General features: G+C 37.8%; 1 protein-coding gene across 3 annotated transcripts in view; it reads right to left on the bottom strand.

The window, feature by feature from the left end:
• The window catches only part of TXNL1 (thioredoxin like 1), a 34,529-nt gene extending 13,910 nt beyond the window's left edge, over positions 1-20,619 (bottom strand). For 2 of the 3 annotated variants that reach the window (XM_024761843.1, XM_024761855.1), the window contains exons 1-3: positions 20,236-20,588; positions 9,326-9,422; positions 6,988-7,161 (exon numbers count right to left, since the gene is read on the bottom strand). In XM_024761843.1, the coding sequence (XP_024617611.1) occupies positions 6,988-7,161; positions 9,326-9,422; positions 20,236-20,333 (369 nt within the window). In that variant the 5' untranslated portion in view covers positions 20,334-20,588. Of the gene's footprint in view, positions 1-6,987; positions 7,162-9,325; positions 9,423-20,235 lie in introns of all 3 variants that reach the window. The other variant, XM_024761848.1, reaches the window with a different exon arrangement.
• Positions 20,620-21,916: the final 1,297 nt, after the last annotated feature.

Genomic DNA, 21,916 nt, shown 5'->3' with positions numbered 1-21,916 from the left:
AGTGGAGTTGATTTTGAAACTATTTTTCTAGAAAAGTATCCATTTCACCTACTAAACAAAAACTGTTTTTAAAGTTTACCAAGTAATTTTAAAAAAATAAAGATTACCAAGTATTCTAAGTTATCAGATACATGTTCACCATTCTATCAGTCTTTATTACGAATACTAATACACATACTAATACATGTGTATATAGTTCTGAAAGACTAAAGAAAACTTTACATTTCAAATAATTATCAATATGGTAATAATCCATTAGAATATACCCTTAATTATTCATAGACTAGCCTAAATGCTTCCAAAGCCAAAATATTCTTTTCTATTATATCAAATGTTACATTGCATTAGATGTTAAATGTATTACTCAGGGTAACATAATGTAGCCAATTCAAAAAGGGAGGCAGGAAGAAAAGGAGCACTAACCAGCTAAGTTCTACTACTACAGAATTATTCTGAACTTCTTGAACATTTGCCTTGAAAATGTGACAAAATCTTTCAAACATTTGTCTACCATCCTACCGAGATGCCTCTTCCATACTATATGCAGGATCAAGATCCCAGGCTTGAAGACAACATTGCAGTCGTACTTCCAATACCTTAATGATGAAAATAAACTAAATAGGTAAATAATTTAAAATTGCTTTTTAATTTATCATGGGGCACACAAAACAAGTATCATATTTGAACAGTTGCATTAAAGTGCTCTGTTTTACAACACTGTCTGGGACAAACTGGCATAATATTGTATACTTGACATAACTGCAAACTGACATATTTGCAAAAATATGTAATTGGAAATAAGTATCACTACTTATGCAATCAACTTGCCAATAATGAGGAAAGAATCATGAGAACACAACCAGACAAATCCAGACTGTGGGACACTGTGTAAGACAAATGGTCCAGACCTGCACTGTACAATGAGACAGCCATTAGCCACATGTGTAAATTTAAAACTAAATCAATTAAAAATAGATAAAACTAAAAATTCAGTTCCTCAGTTGCCCCAGTCACATAAAAAATGCCACATGTGCCTAGTGGCTACTACAGTAGACTGGCGTTGCTTTAAACTTAAAAAAAAGGCAGTCATGGGACTTCCCTGGAGGTCCAGTGGTTGGGACTCTGCGCTTCCAATACAGGGGGCTCAGGTTCGATCTCTGGTCAGGGAACTAGGATCCCACATGCTGCATGGCACAGACAAATTAAAAGGCAGTCATGAAAGAAAAAAGGCAGAGAGAAGTTTCTAGACTAAAGAACACTAAAGAGATTGACAACTTAAATGCAATGCATGACCCTTGATTTGATCCAAGATTGGGGAAAAACAGCTATAAAGTATATTTTGGAGATATATTAAGGAAATCTGAATATAGGCTGTACGTTAGGGATAGGTATCATATCAATGTTAAATTTCTTAGAAGTGATAATGATATCATGGCTATACAAGAGAATGTCCTTGTTCTTAGGAGCTCCATGCTGAAATATTTACAGATGAACCACCTAGATGCCTATAACTTACTCTGTAAATGATGCTGCAAAATATAAAAGCAGATAAATACACATCAAGATAGAACAAAAACAGGGAAATATTCACAACTGATGAACACAGGTGAATGACATGCATGTTTATAACACTACTCTGTCAACTAGATTTTTTGTTTGCTTGAACAAATTTCACCTTTGGGGGGAGGAGGTGAGTGGAATCCAACATGAGACACACAGGAAGTTAGAAAGTTTTTGGTTAAAGAAAGATCTGTCCTACCTACTACATAAATTAGGGACATTTAATATTTATTTTGATGAATGTGACATATTTGTAGACCAAAACCTACAGGTCAGAGGTTGGAACACTGAAATACACTAATAAGCCTCAAGATTTAGAACACATGTAAATACAAGTTTGATTCCAGAGTGCCTAGCCTGCAAACTTCTAGAGAAGAAGACTTGATATTGATAGCCTCCTCATGCGATTTGAAGCCATACTAGGTACTCTTACAAAATATGGGATTGTAAAGCAATTATACTCCAATAAAGATATCTTTAAAAAAATAAATTATGGGGGCTTCCCTGGTGGCGCAGTGGTTGAGAGTCCGCCTGCCGATGCAGGGGACACGGGTTCATGCCCCGGTCCGGGAAGATCCCACATGCCATGGAGCAGGTGGGCCCGTGAGCCATGGCCGCTGAGCCTGCGCGTCCGGAGCCTGTGCTCTGCAGCGGGAGAGGCCACAACAGTGGGAGGCCCGCGTACCACAAAAAAATAAAAATAAAAATAAATAAATAAATAATGGGACAGGTGGGGTGGGAGGGAGATGCAAGAGGGGGGAGATATGGGGATATATGTATATGTATAGCTGATTCACTTTGTTATAAAGCAGAAACTAACATACCATTGTAAAGCAATTATACTCTAGTAAAGGTGTTAAAAAATAAAATAAAATAAATAAAATTTTAAAAATAATAAGTAAATTAAAAAGAAAATAGGGGAGAGAAAAAATAGAATGTTTAAAACCTTCCCAAAGAGATACTTGGGGCAGGGACTTATTTTTTTCTTTCTGGCTGCGTTGGGTCTTTGTTGTGGCATGTGGGAGCTTTTTTTATTGTTGTGGCGCATGGGCTTCTCTCTAGTTGTGGTGTGAGGGCTCCAGAGCACGCAGGCTCTCTGGTTGAGGCACACGGGCTCAGTAGTTGTGGCGCTCGGGCTTAGCTGCTCTGCAGCATGTGGGGTCTCAGTTCCCAACCAGATACCGAGCCCGCATCCCCTGCATTGGAAAGTGGATTCTTTACCACTGGACGACCAGGGAAGTCCCAGGGTGGGGAATTTATAGCACTAAATGCCTATATTAGGCAAGAAGAAAGGTCTCAAATTCGACCTTAAGAAACTAGAAAGAGAAGAGCAAATTAAACCCAAAGTAAACAGAGAAAAGAAAATAATAAACATCAAAGCAATGAAATGAAAAACAGAAAAACGATAGAGAAACTCAATGAAATCAAAAGCTGGTTCTCTGACAAGATCAGTGTTAAGAAACATCTAGCCAGAGTGGTCAAGACCAAAAAATCCCAATATTAGGAGAGGTGACAGTACTACAGTTTCTTTAGATATTAAAAAAATGAGAGAATATTATGAACAATTTTTTGCACATAAGTTCAACAACACAAATGAAATGGACAAATTCCTTGAAAGACACAAACCACCAAAGCTCACTCAAGAAATAGATAACTGGATTAATTGTTTACCTATTTTTAAAAATTAAATTTGTAGTTATACGTCTTCCCACAGGGCTTCCCTGGTGGCGCAGTGGTTGAGGGTCCTCCTGCACGGAGCAGCTGGGCCTGTGAGCCATGGCCGCTAAGCCTGCGCGTCCGGAGCCTGTGCTCCGCGATGGGAGAGGCCACAACAGTGAGAGGCCCGCGTACCGCAAAAAAAAAAAACAAAAAACAAAAATATCTTCCCACAAAGAAAACTCCAGGAACAGCTGGCTTTACTATTAAATTCTAACAAATATTATAGGAAGAAATAGTACCCATTCTACACAAACTCTTCCAGAAAATTGAAGAGGAGAGAATATTTACTAATTTAATGACACCAGCATTACCCTGACACCAAAACATACAAGAAAGGAAACTACAGACCAATGTCCCTCATATATATAGAGGCAAATATTTTAAACAAAATTTTAGCAAACCTAATTCACAATATATTAAAAGGATAATGCATCATAGTCAAGAGTGGCTAGAGTATGCTAGGTTATGGTAGGTTGGTTTAACAGGCAGAAGTCACTCAATGTAATTCACCATGTTAAGAAACAAAATGTTGAAACATGATCATCTCAATGGACACAGAAAAAAATATTTGTTAAGAATCTAATATCCATTTCTGATTTTAAAAAATTCTCAACAAATTAGGAATAGAAGAGAATTTCTTCAAGCTGATAAAAGGCATATATGAGAAACTTCCAGCTAACATACTTAATAGTGAAAGACTGCATGCTTTCCCCCTAAGATGAGAAACGAGTCAAGGATGTCTGCTTTCAATACTACCGTGGAATAAGTCTCTATAGTAAGATAAGAGAAATAAATAAAAGACAACAGGATTGGAAAAACAAAATTTTTTCGAACTTCTATAAACATATTAAAAACTCAAAGTCATGATGTTTACAAAAACACTGTATTACTTCTGATTTTTGATTCTTAACCTTTTGAGTATCATACCCTACATCTTTTGTAATATCTCAAACCCCCCTAAGAGAGATATTTCTTTCTTTCACTCTGGCTCCAGTCAAATCAGGAGTTTCAAAACTATAGGATGTGTGAAATCAATAATTATATAGCCTTTTAGCATTTAAATGTAATGAGAGAAAGTCTTTATTCTAAGAAACCTAAAATTTTATTTTAAAATTGTCAATACATTTTTGTAATACTTATATTTAAATCTACTTTAAGATACAGGTTTTCATTCAGTTTCCATTTGTGTTGTGAAAACAATGCCGTTCTTGGGAACACATTACCAGTTTTAAATATTTAATGACCCTATAAGACCTAGAGTTCAAAACTTTTAAAGTCTTCATTGACACCTGATGGAAAAAAATGAAAATGTTTTTAACAGCTTTTCACTTTGTATTCATAACACCTGGATGAAATTAAATGTCTTATTTCCTAAAACTTCATTTTTCCCTGCTTATTTCCTACCCAAAGCCAAAACCCTGATATCACACTTAGCTGATGTGAAGAAGTATCGCTGCAGCTAAGCAGCCAAGACTGCTGCGCCCATAAGACTTTTTCATGCAAAAACCCTAACTAATAAAGGAAAAAAATACAAAGAAGTAAACACAACTGTTTACAAGTCAAATGATTTCCAAAATTTTCCAAAAGGCGTCATAACCCTGACTTACACATGTTCATATTTTCTAACTGAATATTACCATTTCAAATTATCATATAACAGTTCTATTTTAAATAAATATTAATTATTAAGTCCTTAACTTAAAGTAATTAATGCCACTACCACATGTTAAAGATACTTTCTGAAGACACAACTCCCCCTCCACCCATAAACACAAAAAGAATCTCTCATATATACCTGACTACAGGTTCTCCTTATTCAACATGAATTTAAGGGCCTTACATAATGACTGGTAGCTCTATGGCAGGCCTGTTTTAATGTACTTGGTGGACATCCCTGGTGGTCCAATAGTTAAGAATCCTCCTTCCAATGCAGGTAACACAAGTTTGATCCCTGGTCAGGGAACTAAGATCCCACATGCCGTGGGGCAACTAAGCCCGCGCACCACAACTACTGAGCCCGCAAGCTCTAGAGCCCGTGCACCACAACTAGAGAATTCATGTGCTGCAACTACTGAGCCTGCACACTCTGAAGCCTGCACACCACAGCTAGAGCCCACATGCTGTAACTTCTGAGCCCACACGTTCTAGAGCCCACGTGCCACAACTAGAGAGAAGCCCTCACACCACAACGAAGAGGCCGTGTACTGCGATGAAAGATTCCGCATGCCGCAACTAAGACCTGACTCAGCCAAATAAATAAATTAATTAATTAATTTAAAAATTTTTAAATGTACTTGGTATACATGCTTTCATATACTAGCTTTAACTTGAGGTAACACTTTTTTAAAAAAAAATTCATTTTTAATCTGCCAACACAATGACTTTATAACAAGCAAAATTAAAAAATATATATACAAATATTATTTTGGTAGGCAGGTTTTACCAATTTGCATAAACAAGTCAGCTACCATGAAGTGCTACTTCTGAATTTTACTTCCTTCCTGAATAGCTCTCATATGATAGACACAAATTATGACTATTCATATTATATAGTTTTCAAAAACTTTGACATTCTTAAGTCTTCAAGTTATTATTTAGAATAATAACTCTTAAAACTGTGAAAAACATATCCAATACTAAAGTCACATTTGGTTTTAAAACAAAATCAATAACTAGGGTTTTTAAATAGATACATTTAAAAAGAGGGAGAAAACTTTAGAAACCAGCAGAAAAGGGAGTTCCGTATGTAATGGTCATACACTAAAATTTACATGCCATTTTACACAATTGTCAAAAAGTGAAAAATTTTTCCAATGAAAAGTTTTTCACTTTGGGAGGGAAAAGAAGTAAAAAACAAACGTATAAAAATGGCTATTGGGACTTCCCTGGTGGCACAGTGGTTAAGAATCCGCCTGCCAATGCAGGGGACACAGGTTCGAGCCCTGGTCCGGGAAGATCCCACATGCCGTGGAGCAACTAAGCCTGTGTGCCACAACTCCTGAGCCTGCGCTCTAGAGCCTGTGAGCCACAACTAGTGAGCCCACATGCCACAACTACTGATGCCCGTGCACCTAGAGTCCCTGCTCTGCAACAAGAGAAGCCACTGCAATGAGAAGCCCGTGCACCGCAACGAAGAGGAGCCCCCACTCACCACAACTAGAGAAAGCCCGTGCAGCAACAAAGACCCAATGCAGCCAAAAATAAAATAAAACAAAAATAAATAAATAATTTTTTTAAAATGGCTATTAAAATAGCTCAGAAAGCAGATTAAAAAACAAGTGGCAGGGCTTCCCTGGTGGCACAGTGGTTGAGAGTCCACCTGCAGATGCAGGGGACATGGGTTCGTGCCCCGGTCCGGGAGGATCCCACATGCCACGGAGCGGCTGGGCCCGTGAGGCACCGCCACTGGGCCTGCGCGTCCGGAGCCTGTGCTCCACAGCGGGAGAGGCCATAACGGTGAGACGCCTGCGTACCACAAAAAATAAATAAATAAATAAAAATAAAAAATAGTTTATGATGGGGGCTTAAGGTTATAATACACACAACACAGACAAAATCAAATAGTCAGCTATTACATTTACTTTTAAAGTTCTTAACTGAAAGTATTCTTAACTAGCAAAAGACAAAACATGAAAACAGTGAACTTCACTTCAACCAAATAATGACAAATACAAGACACATCATGATTTCACTTTTAATTCTACATACATAGCCTTTTGGAATATCTGTGTCCTCATTGCTTCCAGGGTCGTTTTCCAAGTGCTGCTTGATCTTTTCCTCTAGTCCCACAGCATCTGCTCCTTGATATTGATCAATTCTCACTTTGTTTCGAAAAAATAGAAATGTAGGTGTTGCTGATATATTGTTGGTGGCAGCTGTTCCCTAGAATTGTCAAGTTAGATAGCATTATGAATAAAAACGAATCTTAAACCACTCTGAATATTCACTCTACATCTCTATGGAAGTTAAATATCACAAGCATGAACTAAAAACATGTAAAATAACTTACTCCTAATTGTTACTTAAGAAAAAACAGGCCTATTCTTAAGGGGCACAACTATATTACCCTTATGTCCGCAACAAAGAATAGCCCTGCATTTCTGTTTTAGTGTTAAGTGCTTCATCCAATAGAACAATTGGCTTCTAACACAGAAATTGCACTTTACAACACCAGACAGTTCTCTCATAAGTACAGACTGTTTCTCAAATGGAGAACCCCAGAAGGGTATTGAGATATGTCAACACAAACCACTGCTACTAGGAAAAAGTACACATCTGTAAAAACAGTAGCCCATCTGTCCGTGAAAAGGAGGTAACACCCTTCGCACTGCAATCCTCATCTAGTTCTACTCTTTTTTTTTTTTTGCGGTACGCGGGCCTCTCACTGTTGTGGCCTCTCCCGTTGTGGAGCACAGGCTCCGGACGCGCAGGCTCAGCGGCCATGGCTCACGGGCCCACCTGCTCCGCGGTATGTGGGATCTTCCCGGACCGGGGCACAAACCCGTGTCCCCTGCATCAGCAGGCAGACTCTCAACCACTGCACCACCAGGGAAGCCCTAGTTCTACTCTTAAAGAAATGACTTCTGGTCTTCCATCAAAAACACCACAACGGGTATCTTTTTAAATTCTGCTCCAACTCCACGAGATCATAAGACTAACTACTGAATGAAAATTAATCAGTCACTGATTCATTAAACTCATTAAACTCTTCATGAGAAGTGTAAAGTAAATAGTAAAATAAGTATGTCACCTTGCATATTCAAACACTAGGAAGAGGTACCGCTATATTGTTTTTTTAAAAAAAGCATGAAGTTTACAGAGATGTCTTCTCTAAGCCTCATTTAAAAAAAAATGACCTTTTAGAACAGTGCTGTCCAAAAGAAATATAATACAAGATACAAATGTGAGCTACACATGTAATTTTAAATATTCTAGTATCCACAAGAAAAAAGTAAAGAGAAACAACTGAAATCCATTTTAATAATTTATTTTAGTAAATCCAAATATGCAATTCAACATATAGTCAATGTAAAAAGTTAATGACATACTTTACGTATTTTATTGCATACTAAGCCTTCAAAATCCTATGTGTATTTTACAGCACATCTCAATTTGGACTTGCCACACTTCAAGTACTCAGTACCCAACCACATGTGATTACTGTACAGGACCACACAGCTCCAGAAGACAGCACTTCCAGATCAGAGACAGTGAATACTTAAAATAAGGCAAAATAAGGCCAGGGCTGCTGTCCAGAAGTATGCGATATAAGTGCTAAACAATAAATGTGTAACATAGAGTTTGCACCAAATCCCCAAAATACTTATCTGCAAGCTATGTAACATTCTAAGATTTTTTTCCAACCCAGAAATGTATCAAAGACAAAAGCTTCACTGGAAAAAAAAAAGTTACAGAGCTGTTATTTATGCATGTCAAAAGACTACATTTTTAGTGTTGGAAGAATCCTTCAAAAAATTTTTTTCTCTAACAATTCCTCCATACATCTAGATATGCAAATGCAGAACTGTCACACAGCCATGCTGACTAAGTAACCAGGGCAATCTACCTACAACACTGTGGCTCAATCAATAGTAACCAACATTTTAAACTTTCTGCTGAGTATGCAGCTTTGGAGCTAGGGTTATAACTGATCAATTCAAAACAAACTATATCCAAGAATTCTCTGCCATGGCTTTCTAATCAACCAGTGTGTCTGTAGTATAAGATATAATTTTAGATTTACAAAAAAATAAACAAAGAAATGTAAAACACAGAACTGCCAGGTGACCTATTAAGTTTAACAACATAATATTAGTTTTGTACCAGAAAAATATTATTAGCAAACCCAGAAGCAATTAATATTGGACTACCCTTCTTAACTAATGCAGCCATAACAACATTTGTAATAATTACATTAAAATAATATTATCCTACCTTCAAAAAAATAAGTACTTAGTGCATAAAGAGATAAAGGATGAAATTAATGTTGAATTTCAAATCAATTTGTAAATAAAAAGACATTTTTTTAAGGACTCTTTTGCCTTACCTGACACTGATGTACATCTACTTCCAAGAATACTGCTTGTGGATACTTATTACTCATAGAACTGAATGCTGGGGCAATCCTTAAACACGGTCCACACCTGTGAGAAAAGTAAGAGCTGCTTGGTAAAATAACACCCAAGATTGTACTAATTTATACTCTAAAGATCTTGTCAATTAAAACGCAGAATTAAAAACATTCTGATCAACCTGTCTTTAGACTTTCTTGTCTTTTCCACTGTACTATTTAGATACACTTGCATCAGTACCACACTGTCTTAATGACTACAGATTTATATTAAGTCTTTAAGTCTAACAGTGTTGTCTTCCAGCTTTCTTCTCACTGAACGAAATTAAAGATCTAAATAAATGGAGGAATATACTATACCTATGAACTGGAAAACTCAACACTGTCAAGATGTCAAGTCTCCTCAATTTGATCTTTAAAGTCAATGTAAAATTCCAAGGTTTCCTTGGAAAAATTAACACATTTAAATTCTAAAATTTATAGGGAAATAAATATCAAGGATAGCCCAAGCATTTGGGGGTTCAAAGCTGAAGCAATTACATTACTAGATATTAATAACTATCAAAAAGCTTTATAAAATTAAGAGTATAAAGGATAAACAAACTCACCAATTTTAAAAGAAAAGGGTCCAAAAACAGACCCACCCCATACACAGTAACCGAACTTCTGAAAAAGTTGACACAGCAGTACAGTGGGGAAAGGATGGTCTTTTCAATAAACAGTGCTGAGTCAATACGGATATCCACATGGGGGGGAAAAATAATGAATCTTTACCCCTAACTCACACTGTACACAAAAACCAATTCCAGATGGATTATAGATCTAAATGGGAAAGGTAAAACAACAGTTTTAGGAAAAAAATACAGAGGATACTTTCAAAACCTTGGAGTAAGCAAAGATTTATTTCTTAAAACACAAAAAGCACTAAAGAAAAAAGGGAAGAATTGATACGTTGGGATATACTTGATAAGCTGGAAAATATTAAGGTTAAGACCTTTTGTTCATCAAGATACCACTTAGAGGGTGAAAAGACAAACCACAGACTAGTAAAAAATATCTGTAAAACATATCAAACGTAGGACTTATACCTCTAATATGTAAAAAAGCCCCTACAAATCAATAAGAAGACTGACATTCAGAAGAAAAAAGGGTACTCTCAAACTGGACAAATGAGGTTATCCAAACAGTCCATAAAGAGAAAAACACTTCCTCGGTCACTATGGAAACCAGGGAAATGCAAATTTGGAGACACAAGAGGGAGGAGATATGGGGATATATGTATATGTATAACAGATTCACTTTGTTATAAAGCAGAAATTAACACACCATTGTAAAGCAATGATACTCCAATAAAGATGTTAAAAAAATGTTTTTTAATTAAAAAAAAATAAAACTACTCCCACCAAAACAGCTAAAACAATAGAGAAGGAAGTACTGTCAAGAACTTGGAGCAACTGACCTGTTAGTGACAGTGCAAACTGGTATAACCACTTCAGGGGGTAAGAAAAGAAACTGACAGTATCTGCTAATGCAAGATTTATGCCTACTTATGACCATTTCTAGGGTATATAAAACAGAAATGTCTGTATATGTTTGCCTTAGGGTTTTTGAAAAAATATTGGTAGTAGCAATATTTCTAATGGCCAAAAACTGGATACCACCTAAGTTCCTTTCAACAACAGAATAAGTAAACTAACTGTAGTTATTCACATACTGGAACACTATACAACAATGAAAATGACTGATGTAAAACCTCATGCCAAAATATGGATGAATCTCACAAATAACACTGAGAAGAGAAGTACACTATATGATTCCATTTATGTACAGTTCAAATACAGGCAAAACAAATCAATGGTATTATAAATCAGGACAATGGTTACTTTTGTGAGAGTTAGTGACAGGATAAGGGCATGAGAGAGATTTCAAGAGGCTAGAAATGTTCTAATTGTCCAGAAGCTGATTAAACGTGCATGTACATTCAGTTTGTGTAAACTCTCTAAACTATACATTTATAATTGTATACTGTGTATATCTCAATAAAAGTTCCAAAAAATGAGAAAAACCTTGGCTTTAGCAGATAGGAACACAAGGAAAAGCAAACTCTAAAATACAAGATTTTCAAATTCAAGCTATGATTCTCTCTCCATTCTTAACATTTTAATCAGCATTTTCACCTTTTGCCATCCTTAAGATTCATACCAAAAAGTTAAGAAAGTAACTCTTAATTTCTTAAATATTAAACTTGATGCTTCTGAAAGTAAATTTTTGGATCTAACAATGCTGAAATAGGCCCTGAGACTAAATTTTAAAGGAACAAACATTTACAGTCGACAAAACCTATGTTTAGTTTAGCAAAATACTTCTGGTTATTAATAAGTCTTAAAACATTATGGATGGGAGTACAAATTGGTAGAGCCTTTTTGAAGGGCCATTTGGTCATTATCTACCAATTTTAAATGAACACAACCCAAGATTCAACAATCTCACTTCTAAAAGTCAATCTTATCTTAACACTTACTCAATTTCACAATAATATGTATAAGGAAGTTCAATGCAATGTTTGAAATAGTAAAAAAAAAAATAATAATCTAAATGGCAATCAATAGAAAACTATTTTTTAAAGTTATAACATATAAAATAAGTTACAAGGATATAGTGTACAACACAGGGAATATAGCCAATATTTTATAATAACTCTAAATGAGGTGTAGCCTTTAAAAACTGTGCATCACTATACTGTACACTTGTAACTTACATAATACTGTACATCAGCTATACTTCAATTAAAAAAATTATGGGGCTTCCCTGGTGGCGCAGTGGTTGAGAGTCCGCCTGCCGATGCAGGGGACACAGGTTCGTTCCCTGGTCTGGGAAGATCCCACATGCCGCAGAGCGGCTGGGCGCGTGAGCCATGGCCCCTGAGCCTGCGCGTCCGGAGCCTGTGCTCCGCAACGGGAGGGGCCACAACAGTGAGAGGCCCGCGTACCGCAAAAAAAAAAAAAAAAAAATTATGACACATTCACACCAAAGGCTAAGGATAATTTATACAGTTTAAAAGAAAACTAAGTCTCACGATAAAATATTTTCTATGATCACGTTAAAAATATGTATTTATATATGTATTTATATGTTATATATGTACATAAATATATATTGAAAAGTTAGGTGGGTCACACAATAAACAATTACTTCTGTACAGTGGGACTAGAAAAGGAAGGGCGTTTAGGGGAGACTTTTAAAACTACCTATACTTCTGTATCCTTTGCTTTTATATGATAAACAGGTAATTTCGGGGGGGGCCACAACAGTGGGGGGCCCGGGTACCCCAAAAAAAAAAAAAAAAAAAAATTATGACACATTCACACCAAAGGCTAAGGATAATTTATACAGTTTAAAAGAAAACTAAGTCTCACGATAAAATATTTTCTATGATCACGTTAAAAATATGTATTTATATATGTATTTATATGTTATATATGTACATAAATATATATTGAAAAGTTAGGTGGGTCACACAATAAACAATTACTTCTGTACAGTGGGACTAGAAAAGGAAGGGCGTTTAGGGGAGACTTTTAAAACTACCTATACTTCTGTATCCTTTGCTTTTATATGATAAACAGGTAATTTCATAAAACATTAAATTGCAAATAGAGAATTGAATGTTAACTGCATTTAAACAGTAGTCATGGATGAAGCACAGGTATCATGCTGTACCACAAAGTATACCTGGTATACACACAGTATCAGGTTTTCTCATTCCTGAAAAACCTTCTTTCTGCAAAAGCGTGCCTTCGAAAATAAGAAGGCTTATGGAAAAAATAAAAATAAAAATTTAAACCCATGCAACTTTGTAAAAACATTCCTAAGAAAAATAGTAACTAGTATTCAGGAAATACCTGGACAGACAGGCAGGTGGCTTAGACCTAGAGGCTACACCTCAGAGGATATTTAAAATGTACAAAAACAAACGAGTGGAAGTGCCCGCTTACAGGTGCTGTGAGTATCCAGATGGAAGGGGAGCTCTGAGCCCATGGGGCTGCCATCCAGGCACAGGAGGAAGCAAGCACAACATGAGAATGACCCCCGCTGGGGACCAGGAGCTCAGGTGTAATTTAATTAATTTTGACTTGCTTAAAAGGAACCTGAAAGGGAGCCTGCCTCTGTGGCTGAGGGCTTTTCTCCTTCCTGCTAAAGGTTCTATTTCTATTCCTGCTCTTCACTACCTAAGAAAAATAGAATATGAACCAACCTCACCTCCACACTGTACTGACAAAATCACTCTACTCATCAATCAAGTATGAGCTACCTGGAGTTAAAGAAACTCTTCTTGACGCTAAAGAGACTGTACTAAAATAATGGCTACCTTGAAAGTAAGTGTTCCCTTTCAAACTTTAACCTGATCTAGATCCTTTGTTTAATTTTAGTTAGCCATCATAGGTTGGAACTTTAGTCAAAAATCAAAACAAATCACAGAACACAGAAGCATAGATATATACAGCAGCATACTTTCACATTATAATCACTCAAATGAACTGATTTGTTATTTTAAGTAAGATGTTTTCCTAGCTTACCCCTAGCATTCAAAAGTAAACTTAAAGTTCCATTTTTAGCTGAGATCATGAACAAATTATTTGATTTCTCTGTATAAAATGAGAAGGGACTAGATTCTTTAAGGACCTTTCCTATCTCTAAAATATTTTTCTCCAAGTATGCCTAAATTTCAGGATTGTACTTTTTTCTCTTGCACAGCCCTTGATTTGCAGTCTTTAGACAGTATATAACCTCAGGACCTTTGAACTTGTTGTAAAAGAGACCAGACCATCTAGTCCAGAGGCTTAAATAAGAAAGAAAGAAAGAAAGAAAGAAAGAAAAAAAAAGTTCTTTTTCCACCTCTGAACTTCTTTTTGATGGAAAGCTGATCTGTTAGGTCCAATATGTAAGAAAGATTCTGACTTATGCTTTTTGAGAAAAACCTCAGCAGACAACCCTCTAGCTTTCTGCAAAACGTAAAGAACCAAACCCACAAAACTGAAACTTTAAAACTGACCTAACCTAACACAATCATTCAATAAATGAGAAGTGAAGACCAGAAAAGTTGAACGACTTGATCAAGGTCAGAAATGGCAGGACCACAACTAGAACAGTTAACTCCTAAAGCCAATCCAAGATCAGCTTTCTTTGAAAGCACCACGTTAGGTTCTTAGTAAGATTTGTGTTTACAGTTTTTCATAGTCTGCTGAATTAGGTATTATTTATTGATAAAACCTAAATACATAAAGGCTTTATATCAAACTAAAGATGTTAAAAAACCTAGCTGGAACAGAGAAAATGGAAGGAAATTGTTAATAGGCATGTCATTTTCGGTTATGAAATCTATTTTTAACTTTTTAAGTTATAGAAAAGTCACTATGAAAATTCTTCATTCCTGTCTTCTGATACAAGCACCTGGTACCACACAGCTACCATGGAAATATTCTGTAAAAATTACTTTTAAGAAAAACTCTGCAGGATAAACAACAAGGTCCTACTGTACAGCACAGGGAACCATATTCAATACCCTGTGATAAACCATAATGGAAAAGAATATGAAAAAGAATGTATATTTATGTATAACTGAATCGCTTTGCTGTAGAGTGGAAATTAACACAACATTGTAAATCAACTATACTTCAATAAAATAAATTAAAACAAAAAAATGTGTGTTTACTGTCATAATATAAATAGATTTTATTTCAAGAACTTGCTATTCTTTCCTATTCGCTAAAGTAGTCAGTGCTCCACCTTGAGCAGTAATATGTGTAAACACATTCAGCTGGTGTGGGTGTGGAAAATGTATGTGCTTTCTGAAGACGTATTTTAAAAGTTTATTTTTCTGCAGGGCATAACTTTAAAACAGGTTATTTCTAGATGTCTTATACTTACTAATGGACAGGCATAACCATAACTGGTCCTATTAGTAACACAAAATAGCTAACGTTCATTAAGCATTTATTATATGTTAGGTAACTCATAAAACGTTTAAATTCATTTAAGCTTTACCATTCCTCATTTCAAAGACAAGAACAATGAAGTACAGTGCTGAAATTTGATCACAAAACCCAACTCTTAACTGCTATTTCAAAACCCCCAAAACAGTGGTCTACACTGTGCTTTTTTTTTTTTTTTGGTTATTTCTAAATTAACTGCCAAGATTAAGACTATTTATATGCTCTTGAAAGGAATCCAGACAGATTACATACTATATGATACCACTGTTATAAAGTTCAAGTACAGACGAAATTAGTCTACAGTGTTAAAGTTCGAGAGTGATGTGCAGGAGGTTGCCGGGGGTGGGGATGTGAGTGTGCTACGCTGCTATTCCTGACCTGTGTATTGGTTAAACGGGTGTGATCACCGCGAAAATTTATCAGACTCTACACTTAAATGATGTGTATACATTTTTGCGTGCCTGCTATACTTTTTTTAAATAAAAATATTTTTTAAAATTCTCTACATGTTCTCTAGGGCCTCACCATTCGCTAGTTATCTTACAGCCACCCACCTCACTCCCTAATATTATCTGCCCAGTCCTTATGAACTGTTGGGCCTCCTAACTCTGTATTATGGTAAAGTACCTTCAGTCCACAGCAATTTTACAATATATAATTAATACTATTATACAATGTATTATTGGGACAAACTATCATAATCGTTAGATTTCACCATCCTAACGTACACTGACATTCTAACTCGATGGTAACAATAACACCTAACCAACTACAAAGTAAGACCTGCTTTAAGAAAACTGAGAGAACCTACTGTATAGCACAGGGAACTCTACTCAATGCTCTGTGGTGACCTAAATGGGAAGGAAATCCAAAAAAAGAGGGGATATATGCATACCTATAGCTGATTCACTTTGCTGTACAGTAGAAACTAACACAACATTGTAAAGCAACTATACTCCAATAAAAATTTTAAGAAACCCAAAACTGAATATATGGTAAACATATCTACAAAAGTGGTACACTCATGAATTCAAGATAAAAATCACTCATTGCTGAGTTTCACAGAAAAGAAAATGCATATCCTTTTAAATTTGGCATTTACCCATCAGTGATAACAAAACTAGCACTGTTTATGACCACTTAAGTGTATCGGGTATATTTAAGAAGTAATAGTTTGGAGATACCAGTTACAAAAATATGTTACCACAGTATATAATGCATATATATAATTTCATTCTCTAAACGATATGGTTAGTCTACATGCTATTATTCCCACTTTACAGGTAGGGAAATGAATATCAGAGTGTGAACTGAACTGACTTCCATCAAAGGATTTTGCAGGCAAAGCTTATTCAAGGCAACATTTACTGAAAAATGTCAGGCTCCATGCAATACAGAGGTGAACTTGCATGTCCCTTCTGCTTAGGCTGGGAAGAACAGGACAGCACTTCACAACCCAAAGAGTACATTCAACACTGGGACCTTAAACAAGTCATTTAATCTCCTTCTGACTCAACTTCCTCATTTGTAAAATGGAGATAATTTTAAACATTATTTTGAGGACTGCAGAAGTCAATAAGTGCTCCAATAAGTCCCTTACACAGACCAAATTTGATGTAAGTGACAACTATTTTAATTGCTTAAAAAAAATACTGGAGAAGGGTGCCATTCAATGGGTGAAAGACAGTTTTTTCAACAAATGGTGCTGGGAAAACTGGATATCCACATGCAAAAAAATGAAGTTGGGCCTTTACTTAACATCATATATAAAAATTAACTCAAAATAGATCAAAGACCTAACTTAAGAGTAAAAACTATAAAATTCTTTGATGAAAACATAGGGAAGAATCTCCATGACACTGGATTTGTCAATGATTTCCAGAATATGACACCAAAAGCACAAGAAACAACAAAAGAAAAAACCATAGATAAATTGGACTTCAGCAAAATTTTTAAACTTTTGTGCATCAAAGGACACCATCAAGAAACTGAAAAGGCAACCAATGGGAGAAAATATTTGCAAATGATATATCAGAAAAAGGATTAAGACCCAAAATATATAAAGAACTCCTACAACTCCACAACAAAAAAACAAACAATCCAATTCAAAATGGGCAAAGGACTTGAACAGACATTTCTCCAAAGGCAAATGATCAACGAGCATGAGAAAAAATGCTCAAAATTACCAGTCATCAAGGAAATGCAAATCAAAACCACCAGATACCACTTCACACTCATCTAGGATGGCCACTAAAATATAAAAGAAGTTGGTATGTAGAGAAATGGGAACTCTCCTGCATTGCTGGTGGAAAGGCAAACTTGTGCAGCCACCGTGGGCAAATAGTTTGCTGGTTTCTCAATATATAGTTTGCTGGTTTCTTATATACAGAATTACCATATAATCTAGCAATTCCACTCACAGACATATACCCAAAAGAACTGAAAGCAGGGACTCACAGAGATCTTTGCACACCAATGTTCAGAGCAGTATTATTTACAATAGTCAAAAGATGGAAACAACCCAAATGTCCATCAAAATATGCGGTATATACATACAACAGAATGTTGTATGTATATATACATATACATATTTATATGTACATATACATATACAACAGGATATTACTCTGCTTTAAAAAGGAAGGAAAATCTGACACATGCTAGAACATGGATGAATCTTAAAAACATTATGCTAAAATAAGCCATAAACAAAAGGACAAATATTATATAATTCCACTTAAATGAGTTATCAAGAATAGGCAAATTCATGGAGACAGAAACTAGAAGAGAGGTTACCAGGGGCTGGGGGCAGTGGAGAGAAGGTATGGGAATTACTGTTTAATGCGTGCACAGTTTCTGTTTGAGATAGTGAAAAGATTCTAGGATATGGATGGGGTAATGACAGTACAACATTGTGAATGTACCAGAACTTCCCCGGCGGTCCAGCAGTTACAACTCCACGCTTCCAATACAAGGGGCACGGGTTTGATCCCTGGTTGGGGAACTAAGATCCCACATGCCACGCAGCGCGGCCAAAAAGATTAAAAAATATGTGTATGTGTGTGTGTGTGTGTGTGTGTGTGTGTGTGTATAGTGATTGTACTTAATGCCACTGAACTGTATATTTTAAAATGGCAAATTTATGTTACATGTATTTCACTACAATTAAAAAAACAACCGAAATACTGGAGAGCCACTGAAGATTCTTAAACAGAAGAATGACAATCTGTATAGTGTTTTAGTAAAAATAATAGGATGGACAAAGCACGGCAGGTGAGAATAAGGAATAAGGCTTCAAGTAGGGATGGAAAGGAAATGGAGAAACAGGTGGTTGAGAAAACTATGTTCTTGGCCTAAAGTGGGATGACAGTAACTTTTCTCACTTCATATAAATCATGTATTACTCTTCATCTCTCCCCCTGCTATGGTCAAGGGGAAAAGAGAATATATCATTGAGGCACAAAAGTATAAACACTCCCACTAAGTAGAATTAGAAAAGTGAACTAAAAATGAGGTTCGTTGTTAAAATCATCTCTTCCTTTTCCCAACTTCCACCTAGGACTTAACAAATGTATATGGGTATTCCCTCATATTAAGAATGGTCATGATAAAATCAACAAAACTGGGAAGACGAACCTTAAAATCTAATGTATCCCCCCCTTTCCAATTCTGTATGAGAGAGATTGGTCCCAAGGTAAGTCCTAACTTGTTTTCATCTCTACCTACATCCCTCCATCCCCAAACCTAATCTAATCCTAATGCCACCATCTGTATATTCAACATTTATAGAATCACGTTCGATAGGTTTGAATCACTTTTTGCTCTAAGACTCAAAACACTGCCTTATGTCTATACAGTTACCTGGACAACAAAATGTGTTGCATAAACAGTGGTATTTGTAGTAGACTTCTCCAAGTTAGTGCAAGTGTAAATAACACCAGGGGGTCAAGGTAGATCAAGAGGAGACTTCTAATCCTTCCCACTGGACACTGACATACACAAGGGGAGGTAAGCAAATACACAAGCTCGCTGAAATCTTGGTTCTGAATGTCTATTTCCAGCACGTCACTCTCATACAGGGACCCAACATGGAAGATCCGCCAGCTCTGCGACCTATGAATTATGTTGAGATTTACCAAAGCCAGATAGCATCTTTCAAGTGCCCTGTCCTCTTAAATCATCAAGTCAAAAATGGAGTCTACTTGGTCAAAGCCAGATATCTGGACACCTGCCTACGTGTACTGTATATATATACCTACTATAATTTCCGTGATCAGATGCAACTTACACAAAGTGGCCTAACTTACAAACTTACAAATCAAAGAAGTAACAGAAACGTTAAGAAAATTAAAAAGCATCCTGACCCAACATTAACTTAATTTAAAATGCATTAGCTTTAGTTCTAAGCATTCCGCGGATTAGTTGGGTAGCTGAATCTTCCTACAGTTTTCCACATATGCAGGTGGTGAAGAGAATCAAACTGTTTGGGTAAATTAAATTTTGCAAGTTTCTAAGATGCAAGTGACAGCTGCATCCCGGGAGAGAAGGGGACAGGCGCAAGCAGGGGCGGCTGTGGGAGACTCCCACAGACAAGAAGGGAAAGAGCCGGGTCACCCCCAAGAGCAGACCCCTTCCGAGGACTCAGAAACAGCAGGCGGGGATCTCGCGGGCTGGGGAATGCGGTCGGCCAGGCCTCCGAGCCTGCCAGAGACGCCCCGGTGCACAAACGGGGGTTCACACCCAGGAACTGAGGCCTAACCGGGCAGTGGCCTTGGGCTGCGGCCAGCGCCGGACATTCCGCAGCAGAACACGACCACAAGGCAGGCGGGATCGGGAAACAGAGAAAGAAAAGCACAGACAGCCGGGACTCACTGGGCTCGGGCCCGGACTCACCCTCGCATGGTGAACTTGACCACAGCGAGTCTGGAGCCCGCGCCACTCAGCTCCGGCTGGAAATCCGGATCACTCCCAACCGGCTTCACACCCACCATTCTCAGAAGTCCGGCAGGGCCGCCGCGAAGCCACAGGCTTCAAAACTGAAGAAGACCCGGGAGAGGAAGGAGGGAGGCTCAGGAAGGCCGAGGCCTGGGCAGAGGAGGCAGCGACCGCGGAGTCTTCTCCCGGGGCTCTCAATGCCGAGTCACGCCAGGGAGCGGAGCGGCCGTGGGGGCGGGGATGGGAGCGGGGGTAAAAGGCAGAGGCAAGGAAAGAGAAGGCGTGCGGCACCCGGCAGCCACCGCGCAGCAGGGCCGCCGGCGCTTACGCACCTTGACGTCATTTCCGCGCCGTCCGTTTGCTCCCACTGTCCAATCCTAAAGCGCAACCCGTGGCCCCACCCTCGACTGAGGAGCCCCTCATTGGCTGGAGCGGCGCAGGCGCAGAAGAGGAGCGGTCACAGGCACAGGCGCAGGCGCAGATTTGCACTTAAGTGCGTGTATTCCTCCGCGGTTCGGAGACAGGGTGTTTCACCGAGGAGTTTCCCTGTGAGAAAGTGAGAAAAGAACCGTTTTTTCTCCGGGGTTCTTGCCTGTTGCCTAAGGTATTAAGTTCCCTCCTGGAAATGTTTTGAGTATAGTCCTGTCTCATATTCGGGACAAGTCGCTACATTAGACAAAGTAGACTTTAGGAACATTTATTTAGGGATCTCATTACACTTGGGCGCTCTCTGGGTAGTCATGCGGCAAATACTAATGTTATTCACCTTTCACTTGTGCCTAAAAACATGAAAACACCGCCTCTCCTTTAGGAACTCACAGTCTGGTGATAGACGCAAACAATAGTTACAGTAACAAAGAAGTTTGCAAAGGAAACGGTGGAAACAAATGAGATAGGATGGGGCAGGATAAATTTGCTAGGCGATGTGACCCCTGAATCGAATCTTGATAAGGAAAAAAGAAGGGCATAGCCAGATGGTAAGAGATGATAGGGTACTCTAGGCCGAGAAAGCAGCAATGCAAATGCAATGCATGGGTTGAGAGGGATGGGGATGATGATGATGATAATAATAATAGTTAACAAATTATGTGCCAGGCAACATCCAAGCTCTTTATGTGTATTAGCTCATTTAATCCTCACAACAGCCCTAATTTTCCAAAGTTCACATACCTAATGCAAAGTCAAGCCTGTGTTCAAGTTAAGGCGGTCTAACACCATAGTGTTCATTTAAATATTAGGCTAGGAGACAAATCAAATGATTTACCTTTTCTTTTAGCTGGGGTGATGAAATTGAAGAGGAAGGTGGTCAGATGATAACTAGGAAAGGAATTTGTATTTTAACATGAAGACAATGGAGTGGTCACTGCAGGACAATTTTGTGGTTACAAGTGTCTTTAGAAAAAGCACGGGAGGGCTTCCCTGGTGGCGCAGTGGTTGAGAGTCCGCCTGCCGATGCAGGGGACACGGGTTCGTGCCCCGGTCCGGGAAGATCCCACATGCCGCGGAGTGGCTGGGCCCGTGGGCCATGGCCGCTGAGCCTGCGCATCCGGAGCCCGTGCTCCACGATGGGAGCGGCCACAACAGTGAGAGGCCCGCGCACCGCAAAGAAAAAAAAAAAAAAGAGCAGGAAGTGGAGGTG

Source organism: Neophocaena asiaeorientalis, unplaced genomic scaffold, assembly GCF_003031525.2.
Source record: "Neophocaena asiaeorientalis asiaeorientalis breed wild unplaced genomic scaffold, Neophocaena_asiaeorientalis_V1.1 scaffold1217, whole genome shotgun sequence".
NCBI classification, from domain to species: domain Eukaryota; kingdom Metazoa; phylum Chordata; class Mammalia; order Artiodactyla; family Phocoenidae; genus Neophocaena; species Neophocaena asiaeorientalis.
This window is presented reverse-complemented; position numbering and strand designations above follow the sequence as displayed.